Source organism: Malaya genurostris, chromosome 3 (genome assembly GCF_030247185.1).
Source record: "Malaya genurostris strain Urasoe2022 chromosome 3, Malgen_1.1, whole genome shotgun sequence".
Taxonomy (NCBI): domain Eukaryota; kingdom Metazoa; phylum Arthropoda; class Insecta; order Diptera; family Culicidae; genus Malaya; species Malaya genurostris.
The window spans coordinates 135,640,654-135,658,136 of NC_080572.1; the positions used below are offsets into that span (position 1 = coordinate 135,640,654).

Consider the following 17,483-nt stretch of genomic DNA (forward strand, 5'->3'; position numbering starts at 1 on the left):
GAAATAACATATCTGTGTACCCCTAGGAGGGTTAAAACAAATGATTTAAATGTTTCATCAATTCCAATCAAACAAACAAATTTGTTAAATTGTATAATTAATATTAATAAAATAATTTCGATGGCTTTATAGTTTTAGGGATATTTTTTAATCTAATGACAGCATGTAATAAATCGATTTTTCCCTCATATTTGTATGGTTTGTCATATATATTTAGTGTGTATTGCGATGAATTTTATTTATTTTGAATTCGTGACATGTGACATAGGGGGGATGGGGGTTCTTTGTTGCAGTGACAATTTGTGATAAAGGGAGAGTGGGGAGTCAAAAATTGCCAAAAAATGCGTGACGTCTTTTATAGACAGCCCCTTAGGTATCTTTGAACATCTTTTAGAGTTTGTTAAAACCAATTTTTTAATGACTGGCGCATTCAGGTAGCGGTTTCTGAATCGAAGTTATAAGCAAAACTAGTTCAAAAACAGGTTACTTCGAAATGCTATATCTAACATTGAGGGAAACGAAAAAAAATCCGTTTCTTGTATTTGACAGAAAATATTTTCGAACATGTTTAAAAAAAAGGCGGAGGAAATATATTTTTGCCTTTCTCTATAGAAAGGTATTAGAATTGCTGGAAAAACCGACTTTCCAACGGAGCCTCGGAGACCCATAGTGTTATATACCATTCGACTCAGTTCGTCGAGATCGGAAAATGTCTGTGTGTGTATGTGTGTGTATGTATGTGTGTGTGTATGTGTGTGCACTTTTCGAAGATATTTGAACGCGCTCAATTTTCTCAGAGATGGCTGAACCGATTTGAACAAACTTGGGTTCGTTTGAAAGCTACTGTCGGGCCATTGATCAAGTTCGAAGATCAAATGGCTGTGACTTTTGGTTCCGGAGATATGATTGTATAAGTGACGTAACCGACAAAAAGCGTTGTATTTGAACGCGCTCAATTTTCTCAGAGATGGCTGAACCGATTTTAACAAACTTGGGCTCGTTTGAAAGCTACTGTCGGATCATTGATCAAGTTCGAAGATCAAATGGCTGTGACTTTTGGTTCCGGAGATATGATTGTATAAGTGACGTAACCGACAAAAAGTGTTGTATTTGAACGCGCTCAATTTTCTCAGAGATGTCTGAACCAATTTTAAAAAACTTGGGCTCGTTTGAAAGCTACTGTCGGGCCATTGATCAAGTTCGAAGATCAAATAGCTGTGACTTTTGGTTCCGGAGATATGATTGTATAAGTGACGTAAACGACAAAAGGCGTTGTATTTGAACGCGCTCGATTTTCTCAGAGATGGCTGAACCGATTTGAACAAACTTGGGCTCGTTTGAAAGCTACTGTCGGGCCATTGATCAAGTTCGAAGATCAAATGGTTGTGACTTTTGGTTCCAGACATATGATGGTATAAGTGACGTAACCGACAAAACACATTGATTTTTACCGCTCTTATATATATATATATATATATATATATATATATATATATATATATATATATATATATATATATATATATATATATATATATATATATATATATATATATATATATATATATATATATATATATATATACATATATAAGGGTGTCAAAATTTTGGGATCACCTCTATTTTCGTTAAGCTGTAGTGCTCAAAAGTTTAAGCATCTCGAAGAACGCCTTCATGCAAAATTTGAGCAAATTCGGACATGCGTAAGGGGTGCTGCCCGGTGGTAAAGGTTTGACAATTTTCGATATTGATAAAGCATCATAGGGGGGAGTACATGAAATTTCCAAAATCGAAAATTTTTTTTGATGCCGAAACTCTTAAAACTGCATAAACATCGAAATGTAGTGTCATCTAAAAAAAAAGTCGACTTTTTCAAAAAAAAATATTTTTTTCGAGATGACACTAAATCTCGACGTTTCATGTAATTCTGAAATAGTGGATCGTACTTCACTGAGAAAGATGGCCTAACCGATTTGAGAACTGTTTCATTTTGTAGGTTACACTAGTTCATGCACTAGCTTTCATGTTTTTCAAAAATCTAACAAAACTGTTTGAAGAATACATTGTTTATATGAGAATAAGAGAGATATGAGAAAGGCATCATTACACCACTAGGTGGATAAAAACAGGTTCTACTTAATTTCGTATGATTTTTTGTGCTAAATTCGGAATTCTACTTTTTCTGAATTGTTTACTAATAGAAAATTCAAATAATTTTCGAATTCTATACATTCCGAAATAATTCTAAGTTTGTGATATTTAAATTTTTATATTCTATCGATTATAATTGATGTCGTTTAGGATAGCGGAAGATTTAAGATATATATTTTTGTTCTTAATTGCTTGTAAAACAAAAATCAAACAATAATTTTTTTTTAATTGTTCTATTTCTTATTGTACAAAGCCATTGAAATAGTTGTCACATAATTTATTTTATTAATAAAATACGAATTCTACGTCTCTTTGAAACAGATGAAATCATCTCGGATTCCAATATTTTCACTTTGATTTGTAGAAACGTTTTAACGCAATATATATAAAAAATTTTGAAATTTCCGATCTTCTACCGATTTTTTGAGATTTTACCGCAAACCTAAAACAAAATCAGAATTTTAGTAGTTATCGATTGCGTTTGGGTTGTATAAAAATTGTTTAGATCTTTTGTTCAAAACAAAAATATAATTATTTTAGAGTTTAGGTACATTTATCAAAATTATTAAGATTTTCAGTGAAATCCAAGGTTCAGTTTTTTTTGTAAATTTTGTTCATAATAAATTTTCAACTAAAATAATAAAAAAATATATGTCATAAAATTTAAAAGTTTTGATTGGTTTTTTTTGGCAAAATTTTCCCAATAACAGAAATTCTCTGTATTTGTACCAAATTTCTTGAGATTTTTTGAACGGATATATAATTTTGGTCATCAATACTGTCAACAACAAGTTGAGCGCACCTTGATAGCGATAGCACCGTGAAGAGAATGACAGTTTGATAAAATAGATTAAGAAGGAATAAAACAAAATGGTTTGAGAGTTGTCAGAGAAACAACAAATACATTGTTTTGAGTTATATACAAACATGCGAAAAAAAAAATGAAAAATTCATATATATTTATAAATTCATAGATTTTGTAAATTTTCTTTTGATTGTGCAGGAATGGTAGTTGAGCGAAAATTGTAGCTGCTATCACTAGCAATCGAATGATGTGTAAAAATATATGGGTCATCGCTTTGAATTTCGAGATATTTACGATCATTGTAAAAAGTCTCACCTTTCCTTAGGTCATCTATCTACAGTTTTCATTATTTGTTTGTTTGTTTTGTTTAGATTATAGAGGTTTTAACCATAAGGTCATTCGCCTCTTCGGGCCAGAAAAACTTTCTGACCCTATGTGCGGGGTTAGGAATCGAACCCTGGTGGGCTGCGTGAAAGGCATCGACTTACCCATCACGCTATACCCATCCCGTTTTATTTTTCATTATAACTTTGAGTTGACAGCCCTATTTTTCGTTTTTTCAATGCATTTTATTTCTGGAAGTAGTACCTTTCCAATGGTGAACCAATTTCAAAAATCGGTTGACTAACAACAAAGTTATGACTCGGTAAAGTTGAAGTTTTCAATATTTTCTATGCGACGTTTATGCCAAAGAAGCGAAAATTGGAAAGCAGATAGGGCATATTGGGCGCGTGAAAAAAAACCTGGAACGAGAAAAATCAAATTTTCATTGTTTTTTTTTACCAATCATCTCATACAAAGTTTTTGAATCAATCTACGAACTTCACAAAATTCGAGGGTGTAAAATTTATTGAGATTCGTTGAAAAACAGCTGAGCTATGGCAGCTCGAAGTTACCGTTCCATTTTTTTTAGGCTTGGTATTTGGAGTGTTGAAGTGGAAAATACAAAGGCTTTTCCGCCGATGAATAAATCAAAGACATTAGTGGTTTTGAATGAACAAAAGTGTGCAATGTGCAATAATTCTCATGAACTCTATAAGTGCGAAGAATTCAAGAGGAAGACTATCAGTGATATCAGTCTGGATCTTGTTTTAACTGCCTGGGAAGAGGACATCGCACTGCCGAATGTTCATCGATGAGTACATGTCGTAAGTGCAACAAAAAACACCACACGTTACTGCATCCGGAAGAAACAAAGACAGAGACAGCTGTAAACCTGTCTTGCCCAGCAGAAAAAATCAGAAGGAGGTTCTCGAACAGAACCAGCAACAGATGGTGCTCCTACCGATGAGCTGGTAACAAAACAACAAAATGTGGTACTCTGTGCGTCATCTAATCAATCGGAGAGGCAAACTCTAACTTTAATAAACGTGGTCGGATTGATATGCTGCTAGGAGCAGAAATTTTCTGGGAATTGATCAAATCAAAAAGAATTACTCTTGCTGAAGATCTTCCTTCGATTAGAAGCACTGAATTAGGTTGGGCGGTCGGAGGTGTGATACCTGAACACACACCGGTCATTGCACGCACAATTTGTAACGTTGTTGATCAGAATGATTTCAGTAACCTACTGAATTTTCGCTGCCATCGATTCGTGTTTACAGTCGATATATCAAAAATGTTCAGGCAAGTTTTGATGAATTCTGAAGATACGCCTTTTCAGCGCATACTATGGAGGGATGATCGCTCACAACCTTAAAGATTTTTGAACTGCTCACGGTGACCTATGAATTGGCTTCATCGCCGTTTCATGCAACGATGGCACTCTCTCAGTTAGCCGATGACGAAAGAAAGGAGTTTCCACTTGCTGCACCCGTACTAAGGAAATCATTTTACATTGATGATGCCCTTTGCGGAGCGCATACAATCGAAGGGGCACAGTCATTGTGTCAAGAACAGTTGAGTTTACTTCAGCGTGGTGGCTTCAATGCACATAAGTGGTGCTCAAATGATCCCACCATCCTACAGGAAATTCCGAAACACCTCTGGGGTACTACTTTCGACGTTGAAGATGCATTTGATATGGAAATTGTAAAAACTCTTGGAGTAGTGTGGAATACTCCTCTCGACTGGTTCTCATTTCGGATTCAGCCAGTTGAAGAACCAATTCAGACAGTAACTCGCAAGAAGGTGCTTAGTGAAATAGCAAAATTCTTCGATCCACTGGGTTTAGGCGGACCGGTTGTGACATCAGCTAAATTGATCTTTCGAGAAATCGGTCTACTTAATCTTGGCTGGGATGATCCCATACCCGATATTCTCACTGCAAGGTGGCGTGAATTCCGATCCCAACTACCAAAATTGAATGACCTAGAGATACCGAGATGGATACTCAGTGATGGACCGAATCTCGTGGAACTCCACGGGTTTTCCGATGCGTCAGACCAAGCGTATGGGGCGTGCTTGTATACGCGTCTCATTCATCTGAATGGCACTGTCACGATGAAGCTTATATGTAGCAGATCGAGGATTTTACCGAAGACAAAAAAACTGAAACCAATATCTACTCCGCGAGCCGAACTTCTTGCTGCTCTGCTTTTATCCCGAGAGGTAGCGAAGGTAATCAAATCGGTCATTATTAAATTTGATCGTGTTACGCAGTGGAGCGATTCACAAATCGTACTATGCTGAATTCGGAAATCGACATCTGATTTACAATTATACGTTGCGAACCGAGTGATTGAAATTCCAAAACTAACCCGGGAATATCAATGGCAGTATATTTCCTCATTCGATAATCCTGCCGACATAATATCGAGAGGTGAAATGCCTCAGAATCTTATCCACCAATACATTTGGTGGAATGGACCAACTCAGTTAAACCAAGACACAGTAAGGGTTATACAACCGCAAGATGAATATCTACCTGAAATGAGAACATGTTTAGCTCTTATTATCCCCCCTGACCGAATTGGTTCTTTCAATTGATTGCAACGATGCATGAGTTTATTGATTCGATTCTCACATTATATACTTTCTCGACGGGAGATGTTGACAAAGGGGTTCCCGACAGTTAATAAACTCGAAAAAACTTTGAAATTGATAGTACGATGCGTGCAAAAGGAAGCGTTCCTGCCGGAATTACGTGCGATGAGGGAAGGTGAAACACATAGCTTCCGATGTCTTCATCCGTTGATCTAGTCGATGGAATTCTGCGAGTTGGTGACCGTGTGAAGAAGGCGCTCATCCCATACGACAGTCGCCATCGAATGCTACTACCAGTAGAACACCCATTCACCGAGTTGTTGATACGTTACGAGCACCAGAACAAATAACACGCAAGACGAGGGGCTTTACTTGCAATCGTACGCCGATGATTCTGGCCACTGCAGACTAAGAACGTAATACGAAAGGTAATTAGACAGTGTTGCTTTCGAGCGAATCCGATAAAAACTTGCTTTCGAGCGAATCCGATAAAAACAACGCAGTTGATGGGAAATCTGCCATCTTACCGAGTGCAACCATCTCCCGCTTTCTTTCACACCGGCGTTGATTATGCAGGATCGTTTTTCATTAGAGCACTTACACAAGCACGTAAACCAATGATTACCAAGGGATATGTATGCCTGTTCGTGTGCCTCAGTACACGCGCCATTCACCTAGAGCTTGTATCGAGTCTAACCACCGACGCTTTTCTTGCAACGTTGAGGCGCTTCACTGGACGACGAGGACCGGTGAGCAAAATCTACTCAGACAATGCGACAAACTTTATCGGAGTAGAAGCGTTGGAACAGTTAGGAAAACTGTTTGCTACTGATCAACACGTTAAGCAACTGACAGAGTTTTGTGGAAGTTAATCGATTGGCTGGAGTTTCATTCCTCCGAGAAGTCCACACTTCGGTGGAATTTGGGAGTCGAGGGTAAAATCTGTCAAATACCATCTAAAAAAAAATCGTCGGCAGCAATAAACTAACTTTTGAGGAATTTAGTACTGTGCTAGTTCAGATCGAAGCAGTGCTCAACTCGAGACCGTTGAAGCCCTGCTTCTATGATCCAAACGATTTAACCGCTGTTACTCCTGCACATTTCCTGGTTGGACGACAAATGCAATCGATTCCTGAGCCTTCGTACATCAATCAAACTTTCGACGCTGTCACGTTGGCAGTTAGTGCAAGGCATTCAACAGCACTTTTGGAAAAGGTGGCTTGCAGTGGTACAAGATCACCAAAATTAGGCCAGGAGCTTTGGTGCTTATCAATAACGTTCCACCGATGCAGTGGCCGCTCGGTAGAATCATAAGGACACACCTCGGAGACGATAACATTGTTCGCGTCGTTACTATACGCACCGCCAAGGGTGAATGCAAACGAGTCGTTACGGAGATATCACTATTACCGTTGGACAGAGAGATATTAGAAGATTGAAATGTGTCATTTTAACGCGGGGATGATGGATGAACCATGAATAATATGTTCCCACCTGTATTTGAAAACTTTTGTTTATTTGCTCTTCACTTTTTCGCTTTGCATGCGCTCTATCTTGTAGAGCAATTTTCACTCAGAGTAAAAATAAAACTACCGTCGTAATGACATGAAAACAGAACGCTGCGCGTTTTTAATTCGATGTACCGAAATTTTATACAGTCCACTTACATTGGAGGGCCAGATACAATAGGTCCATTACCCAAATCCAACAATAACAATCGCTATGGAATAACCATACAATGTGAATTAACCAAATACATTGCAATAATACCCTTCCAAAAACAAAGAAGCAAACACAATAGCTAAAAACTTAGTAGAATTACTAATATATGGAAAATTTTTGGAATTAAAATTCGACCAAGGAACCGAGTACAAAAATGATGTACTTGAGAAAGTATGCAAATACTTACAAATCAAACAAAATTTCGCAACAGCTCATCATCCACAGACTATTGGGTCGTTGGAGAGAAATCACAGATTCCTAAACGATTATCTGCGATCCTTCGTCAATGAACATCAATCTGGCTGGTTACCATATTACGCATTTACCTACAACACTACAAAGATTAAGTGAAAGTAAAAACTCCACATGCAACTCAAATATCCATATAAACCCACTAGAAGTACAAATAGGCGAAATATTGTATTTAAAAAACGAAACTAGGAAGAAACTTGATTCATTTTATATTGGACCGTTAAATCAAAAAAAAATATATGTTATATATATATATATATATATATATATATATATATATATATATATATATATATATATATATATATATATATATATATATATATATATATATATATATAAATATATATATATATATATATATGACACACATACAACCTCAATTAAACCACACATACAGTAGATTATATACAGCAGATACACAGATGTTGCAACATACATAGCAAGTTAAGCAAGCTTCCCACACTATCTGCCTAGGCGACATTTCAATCGACTTCTTTGCATTGATGCACCAATCGAAACTCTCTCTTTTTCTTCTCTCTCCCGCTAACAATTTATTTAACGAAATAATTGCAACTGGCTCCTCCCACCTTTATGTACATCATAGAACAGGCAGTAGGTTAGCCTAAGTTTGAAAACCTTTGAATAAAACAATTGCATTTGAACAACCAAACAAAACGGTTGAGTGTTTTAATTTGCAAAGATAAAAACCCTATATAAAAATATAGAACAATACAGATCATAATAACTTCTAACATCTACAAAAATAGTAATAAATCAAAATTCATTCTTCTTCATTTTAAATAATTTTAAGTAAATCAAATTATAATAAATATTTTAAAATATTTTACATATGAAATACATAATTGTTTGAACTCAGTTAGAGTTGTAGCACGTTTAATCGTCTGGGCATCGAATTGAAAAAAAAATCCTTTGTACAGTAGCGAATTCTGTGATCTGCTTAATGGAAAGTTTGGTGTTCTTACATATGATGTATTTCTGGTATTATATCTATTTAAATCACTTGTTCTCTCAACTCGATCGCACAAATATCGAGGCAGCATACCATTTATTAATTTAAAAATTAACACCATTGTTAAGTAATAAATTGTTTGTTTGACCGAGAGCCATTGTAATGCACTCAACGGCAAAGTAGAGGAAGTGTATCTATTACATTCAAGTATCAATCGCATCACTTTATTTTGCAATTGTTGTAATTGTATGATTTGTGCACTATTAGTATCGATTCATTTATCAAGTTTAGAGGATCGTGTCCGATAACATGAAAGCAATCTTGTACCGCCTTTGCGTTGACATTATCGATACCTGCCGATCTTTCCAAATCAAGACAAATATCTCTTAGCTGTCCAAAAGTGATTGGGTCAACCCCTTCAAATCTGCAATTGTTATTTATCGACTGTATTATTGTGTGCATTTCGATTTGCAGTAATATAAAACGTCAGCAATGCAACACGTAGGGAATGTAAATATATACAAGCAACAATTTGTGATGTAATGTTAATGTAACCTACATACAACGATTCTTTCATTATTCATTCTTGCTCAGAGCGAGTAACAACAATTAAATCAAAATCTTTATCAAAAATATCCGCTTTTGAAAGAATGTTTGACGAATAAATATAAATCGTGCATTTATTAGTTTTTATGGAGCTTAATAATACCTTAAAAAGAAAAACAAAAAAAACTTGAGATAAAAAAGGCAGGTGTGTAATGTCAGAGACATAACTGAATGTCGTGAATACGAATAAAACAGGCACGCTACCTTCACACTTATCAATATCAGTTAGTTGATCGATTCTGTGAATTGTGCAAGTATTCCCCTTCTTCACTACTAAGTGTAGTAAACAAAAAGGTGTTTCACTTTTGATTTCCGCTCAACGACAGAGAAGAAAACTGATTTTGCATATTGCAACAATGGCCGAAAGAGAAGAAAACTGCTTTTGCATATTGCAACAATGGCCGGGTTTCTAAGATTGTAAATTGCCCCTTAATATTACCTTGTTTTTAGGTATCTATATCGAAATCTCCCATAGTTATCATCAATGTATTTTTACGAAAAAATAAAAATGGGGCGTACTTGATCTCTTAGTCCACATAGAAACATGAAATATATTTAGAAAAATACTTTTTAAACACACGTCGATTTTTTTGAGGTGTTAAGAAATTCTTTCCTTTCACCACATTTTCATGAGAAATTAAATACAGTATATGCGGTAACCCTGTTTCGCACGGCATATTTAGAAATGACACCCATACTAGTATAAAGATATGTTCTACATAAATACTTTTATTTTCGCATTGCGTGAGATCGTTGCCGGTGTAAATGAATGTGTTAGTGACGGCGCAAACTTTTTCAACTTTCATTTTTATGAATCTGATGCTTTTGGTAGGAAATGGAGAAAATACAATTAATTTTTAATGATAACCTGTGGGACTATAAAGTGTCTTGAGTTGTCACGACCAACAGGATCTGCATTCAGACAGAACCGAGAGGGCTCTTGACGAGTACACTCGGTAAACTTCGAAGTTTGACTCGAAATTCATTGTGATTTCCAATTGGATTCCAAAGAAAATGAAACAATCCATTTCGGGTGGAATCACAATAAATTCCGACTCAAATTCCGGGTTTTCGGTGTGGTTTTGCTGTGTGTCCGCCTGCGACTATTCTTTGGAACAATTCTGATGTTCGGTGCTCACTTCATTCCAAAATCGTGAGGTCTTCGACGTTGCTCTCCGTACGTTTTGCTTCGACAACCGTTGCTCAGTAAAAAATGAAATGTTCTGGAAAAAGTGAAATGTTCATTTTTTATACCGATGAAGTTGTACAGCAGCAGATATTTTGTTCTCACAACCAGCCTTCTGATTGGCTGGTACTGACATGGGTCAAATCAGACAGGTTTTTCAATAGTGTACTATTGAAACACTTCAATGTTGTTGCAATACACGTTCAAGTTGAAAAAGTTCGAATCTATTGGTAGTTAAATTATATAAATCCTTCTACAGATCACAGATCTATGAGCCTTAAAATACGAGAAAGTCAAACACGTGTCATGAGTTTTCCTCTTTGATACTTGTTGATATCAAACATTACAGAAAAGTTTAATTTTGAATTATTTGAGATTATGTCATACAACTGAAGATTTTATCATAAAATTATGATCATATTTCCGTTGCCATATAGCAACAATTAGGTTGATATGTTAGATACAACAAAAGATATTCACGATCAAAAACTTATCACTCTCTCAGATGGTACATTTTGAAAAGGCACCCCATAGTAAAGTAAGTCGTATTCACGACAAAAAATCATCTGATAATTATTTGCTTTTAATGATTTGTTTAGTTTTGTAAAGACGTGGAGCCGCATTGAGCTAGTTTTAAATTTGTTCAATATCTAATGAGGAAAACAGATTCGAAAATGATATGGGAATACAACTATGTTATAAAAACCGCGATAAAGCTATCGCAGAGACGAGACTCAAATCCGTAGCTACCTACTATCCGGAAGAATCGTTTTTTTTTCGTTTAAACTATCCTACATGTGAAGCACACGAAGAAACAGACTAATTGAGGGCTGAAACAGCTGGCGGAGGGATTGCTCTAGAGATATGACTACAATTGAACGGCGTGGCGCCCGACCACAGCTGAACATGCTCGGTTCTTCTATTCAATTAAGCTGTTTCTTCGTGTGCTTCACATGCAGTATAGTTTAAGGTCTGGTTCCTCCAAAACATGTCTTTTTTTTAAATTTCACCTATTGTTTAAAAAATATTTATAAATTATACTATTTACAGATAAAAGTACATATATTAAACTCCATAAAAAATTTAATTCTTTTTATTTTTTCAATATGATGGCTCTATCTTGGACACCAATCGTCAGAAAGTAAAAAGAAAACCAGTTTCATTTTCTGTTTGGGAATACGAGTGACACACAATTGAAAAAACATGGTATCAAGAAAAAGTCGACCAAAGTTTTTATTCGTGACTAATCGTACCTGGGCGCGCATAATCTCGCCTTTTTCTACCAACTTTTTGGTCGCGTGTTCCTTCGCGACTAATTTTATGTCATTTCTAAGAGTATGTTCTAGCAATTTACGGACAAATTTCTTTAGATATTTTAAAAATTGTTTGGAAGAACCTGGCCTTAATTGGCGATTTCCCTGGATAATAGCTAGTTACGACCTGGTCCCATCTATGCGGTAGCTTTTTCGCGGTTTTCAGTACATAGTTGTATTCGCATGTTGTTTTTCTCTTTTTTTTCTCGTTATATACTAATCAAATTTATTGGCTTTTGTTGTTCATTCACTATTTTTAGTAAAAATACGTACTGCAAAATGTACTGTTTTTCAAAATCGATGTACTGTATTTTCTTGGTTTTTATTATCTATAAATTACGAACTGGATTAAATTTTAACAGCGTGTTTCTATACAAAACGATGTATAAATGAACAAAATTCTTTTATTAAACTATGTAATTCTTCTATTGTGCAGGCATTATATGTTGGTCGTAAAAATATTACATGTTAATTGCAAATATACTCTAGGCATCATTACACAACTAGGTGGATTAAAACAGGTTTTTTAGTATAAGTATACTTTGGTACTATAAGCTTCGGTCTTTTCAAGAATTTAGGTACCATTAAAATTTAAGGTGCTTTACTTACCGTTATTAAGTCACATCTTTGTGATTTGAGTTCCGGGCTAAGATAACACATTAGTTCTTTTGTTAGACACAGGTGGCCTTCTAGAAGATCATCATGTACTCGAATACCGCCCGTTGATTTTACACTATCGCGCACTGTACGAAGCCATTCAATCTCTTGCATCAACAATTCTTCGCATATCGGCAATGGCCAACTATTGGAACATCCATAGCTAAGAATTCGACAAAACAACTGGAAATAGTCAGCGCAAGATTGTTGATGCTGTGGAATTACTGTTCTTAAAAGTTTGATCAACAATTTCACCATAAATAAAAACGGTCGTCTATCAGACGCACAGTAAGTGGTAATGAGAAAAAATTGTTCGTATGCAGTTTGTCGTATATGACGCGAAGGATTCACGAGAACCAGTGATTGTATGAAGTTCGACCAGGCGTTATCACGACTAAGTGTATCATATGCATTATAATGTAGAACTAGTGCAATGCAGAGTACTTCTAGAGCTTCTTTGCAAACCGCAAAATCATCCAGTTCTGGAGTAGTGATGTCCTTACTAAAGTCAACTGATGATCCAATCGATTCCAAGTTATTACCTGAAGCAGCCCAGGCAAGATTGACTATTGCTTTTATAGTAGGCATATCTGGCAAATTCCAATGTAGCGCTGATTGATATAGGTTGCGATACCTATCACCTTCTGCACTAGGAGTCAACATTTCATCGGCGATATTCTGAGCGAGCTTAACTGCTACGGATCTAATAGTCAAATCAGAATTTCCGGGAATAGCTTGTATAACTTGTTTTACAATATCAACTTGCGAGCGGTCGGTATCTGTGTGGAAATTCTTAGGATTATTGCCGACCTTGCCAAGAATGCAACCCACAATGTAAAGGAAAAATTTGACTATTTTGAGAACACAATGATAAGCAGCACGCTTCGTATGCATATCAGCGGTAGTTAGAAAATTATTTTTCGTTAAAAGATCGAGAATGAAATGTGATGCCCCGCATTGCAACCAGCACGATTGCAAATGAAGTGTCTGTTCACTACCGGAATCCAATGCAGGTATGAGCATTGCATGCAACACTTCTAAATTGTAGAGGATACGCGCCGAACTTGGATCGATGAAAAGTGCTTCCGGAGTACGATTAAAACTGTTATTGTCCACCAGTGAAATAGTTATCTCTGCATGTTTGATATTACACATGGCTTGAATGTTCGTCACTGTCTGCCTATCCAATGGTAAAAGATGTAATAAAAAAACACAACTATCACGTAACAAACCGTGCTGAAGGTCACTTCCCAGCTGGTAGATTTTAAGGAAAAAATCCATGTAAGATGGCTTCTGAGAAATAATCACTCCAGGGAGCATTTCCTCAGATTCAGATCTTTGCATATCAGGACATGGTCGCGGCGGCGAATCAGAACTGCTGTCACTTGAACTATCAGGCGAACTAGCTAATCCAGACCCACTTGGTGTCAGTTTGACTGTGATTAACATTTTGTCACGAATGTTATAATTAGACAAAGGATGACGGTCATCGATTATCTCAATTGCCTCTCCGTTACAATTATACAAATCAATTTTCAAATTATTTGTCGTTGCTTTGATTCGTTTCATAAGATTACGCTTGAAAGATTGTACTGTCTCGTTGTTATGCGTAACCATTTCCAAATCTTCTAGGTGTCGTCCTGGGTTTTGGAAGCGTATGTAGAGATTGATGTGCTTGCCACGCGACGCTCGACTTAATGGTAATAGCATTCGCTCTCCTGTAAAGTTTTTATCACATTCTTTTATATACTCTTGAAGTGTTTTCACTATTCGGCACATTTTTTCTGCTGTATGGAATCTTGTACTACTAATATCATTTTCTGCTAGTTTCGAATTTACTTCGATTACACCAGATAACATCTTAACAGTCTCGTAGTAATTTTGTAGTCTATCACAGCATTCGCTAATGAAGTTTTCGTGGAATTCATTCAAATTCAACTGTAATCTTGGACCCAGGGCAGTCGATACCTCTTTCAGCAATTCTATTGCTTTGAAAGCGATATCTTCATCAGCATCAGTTATAACCCGCCAGAGATAATCCTTTCCGATAAGATTCTCATTATCGAGAACATAGCCGCGCTGTTTGCCTTTTAAGCGTTCCTCTTTTGCGTTTACGGCTTTGAAAAAACGTTCAAAACATTTTATGCCACTTTCTGTCAATAAAATCGGGTCTAATTTTAATACATTATTTTCGAAAAAATCTTTATTAATTCCCGGATCTAAGTCCGGCTCATCACCCATTAGTTTACCAAACCATCGAAAACATTCTTCACGATCACTTGGAAAAGCTGCATTTACCGCCAAGCATTGCCAAATCTGTTTTGCCTGTTCAGCGCAAAGCCATAGTTGACCGTCTTTTAGTAGAAATTTCAAAAATTCAAGCCTTTCTTGTATTTGTTGGGGATGTGGGTATCGTTTGTCTAGTATCAGATTCATAGGATTTAATTGTGGGGCCTGTTGTACTTGAATTCGTACTTTATCCATATATTTAGTCAAACTAGTTGTCACTAGTATAACTAGTGTATGTTCATTTTGTAACCTGTCGATTACTTGTTGTCTGGTTAACATTTGATGTATTCTTGGTGTATGGCTTGAAGTAGTTTCATAGAGGGTGCATATCTCACGAATAAGTCGTAATGCTGGAAGTGCCCACTCATCTCCAACTTTAAGCTCTTCAATACATTTATCTAACCACATTGTTTTTTGAGCATCCCTTTCTTGGGAACAACTATAATCTAGAATTTTTACGTGTGAAGCCAGTGCCTGATCGAGTACTTCGGGGGGAATATCAGAGCTATGCGCTAATGTCCAGAATAACTTAAGAACCTTCTGCGCCATAACACCGTTCTTGTCATCTTCCGCTAATCGGCGATTTAATTCTAGTAATCGTTCTCTTTGTTTTTTGGTAGCCGTTTTCATGCTTGCCTGAAAACATTTGAACAAGTGATCCAGCTGCTCGGCATTAAAGTCCCAGGCAAGTTTGGCCAAAAGATCATGTACGTTCTTAACTATTGCTTCATGTTTTCCTGCTTGAGCTCGCCACACGGCATCTAAATCATCGAATGTAAGTTCTTTTTCTTTAATTAGAAAACGAAGTATCTTCTCCAGCTTCTCTACATACTGTGGCTGGTGTAGTGAATCTCTCAGCACTATTCCTAAAACATCATTGTCTCGAATCCATTTCTGCAATAATAAAGTATACAAGAAAGAGATCAATGAACGAAATTATTAAAACACTGTCGGAATATGAAATTACTGAAAATTCACTGTCAACATATTCTATTCCAATTGACTTTCGTTGTCGTTTAGCGACGTTTTGTGTCATATATTATTCACCTATAAGTTGATAACATGGATATATAAATTTTCATAGTTTATGCAAATCAATTGAAAATGAATATACAAATCAAATTTTTAAAATATGTCGAACAATGAGATTTTCAAAGAATTCACCCAATGATATTCACATATTATTACCACCATAGTCTTTTATAAAAATTATCCATAAAACAACTTTTTTGTACTAGCATTCTGCTAGACAACGAAAACAATTGTACTAAATAGATTTGAATTCTGATTCTGGTACCAGGTTATATGAATGTAATATTATTGAATATTCTAAATAAACGATAATACTTGGCTGGTATTCATTTCATTCAGTAGCCTGCCTAGGTTGAATTTTTAGCTTTGCTATAAAAATTTACTACAATCTGAAATATTACCTACTATATGATATTACACAACAAAGCATCATTGCATCAGTAACATCAATGCATTGAGTTCAACAAAGTTGGATAACATTATAAATCACAATTACTTAGAAAATGAACGATTCCCATTTTATTGTATTGAACTCATTGTTATTTCAAAACAAAACTCAATGTTGCATAGACTCGTTCCATTATTTGATATGCAATTTTTGCTCACGATATAATGCCACCAAACCCACCTAGCTTTTCTCGCACTAGCACAATAAGAAACAGCAGCGCGCAAGCAATGCAGAAAATGCTGAAATGTTTATGTAAACTTTTTCACATTTCGGTTAGTTTGGCAAAAGTTGTATAACATTGAATTGTCTTTTCAGATTCTTGTAACGAACACTATTTTTCAGCTCTAAAATCATACCCTTGGAATGGAACAGTAACTGTTTATATCTTCAAAAATCAATCACGGATAGACAAAGTAAAATTGTAGTTGTGATAAATTTGATTGCGAAAACTTAAGTGTTTTTGGTTTTCAAAAATCGGCCTAGTTTTTGAATAATTGTTCAAAAACGCGACGCGCGCATTCCGCTACATTTCACTTTAAGGAGCTACACTCTTTGTAAGCGGATGGATAATGTCAACAATGTGTACGTAAAAACAAATTCCGGCGCTTCTTTTCCTGATTTTAATCAATAAATCTTTCAAACCAATCAGTTCATTCTGCTTAAAATTGCAATTCAAGAAAAGCGAAAATCAGTTTCAGCTTACTTCCACTAACACATTTGATTAGCAACAAACACATTCCTATATGGATTTCCTCTTGCAGAAATTATTGCGATTTAAAAATTTACATACCTTTTATAAGTATACCCGCAAAATAGGAACCTTTAATTTAACACGCGAAAGGCAATCACGTACTCAGAGGGAGGGGGAGGCCGAGAGGCCCTGGCCCCTCCCGAAATCAAAAGCAGATATATAATTATTTAGAAGGTCTCAGACATTTGTTACAGAAACAACACGACAGTAAACGTAGAGAAATGTAATACAATAGCAGTTCCAGTGGAAAAGTTTAAAGTGTTTGTTAAAAAACACCCGTAAAAGGCACATATTCTAATCCAAATGCATTGAAGCAGTGTTTCTAATTTTTTATTAGGGAATTGAAGTCTACATTCATAAAATGTAAGCAATT

At 35.8% G+C, this 17,483-nt stretch overlaps 1 protein-coding gene across 4 annotated transcripts in view; it reads right to left on the reverse strand.

The window, feature by feature from the left end:
- LOC131439381 (probable ubiquitin carboxyl-terminal hydrolase FAF) overlaps positions 1 to 17,483 on the reverse strand; it is a 466,389-nt gene that overhangs the window by 391,203 nt on the left and 57,703 nt on the right. For 3 of the 4 annotated variants that reach the window (XM_058610309.1, XM_058610308.1, XM_058610310.1), the window contains one exon: positions 12,543 to 15,773. The exons of the other annotated variant lie outside the window; for it this stretch is intronic. In XM_058610309.1, coding sequence (XP_058466292.1) covers positions 12,543 to 15,773 — 3,231 coding nt within the window. The remainder of the gene's footprint in view (positions 1 to 12,542; positions 15,774 to 17,483) is intronic. 4 annotated transcript variants of the gene reach the window in all.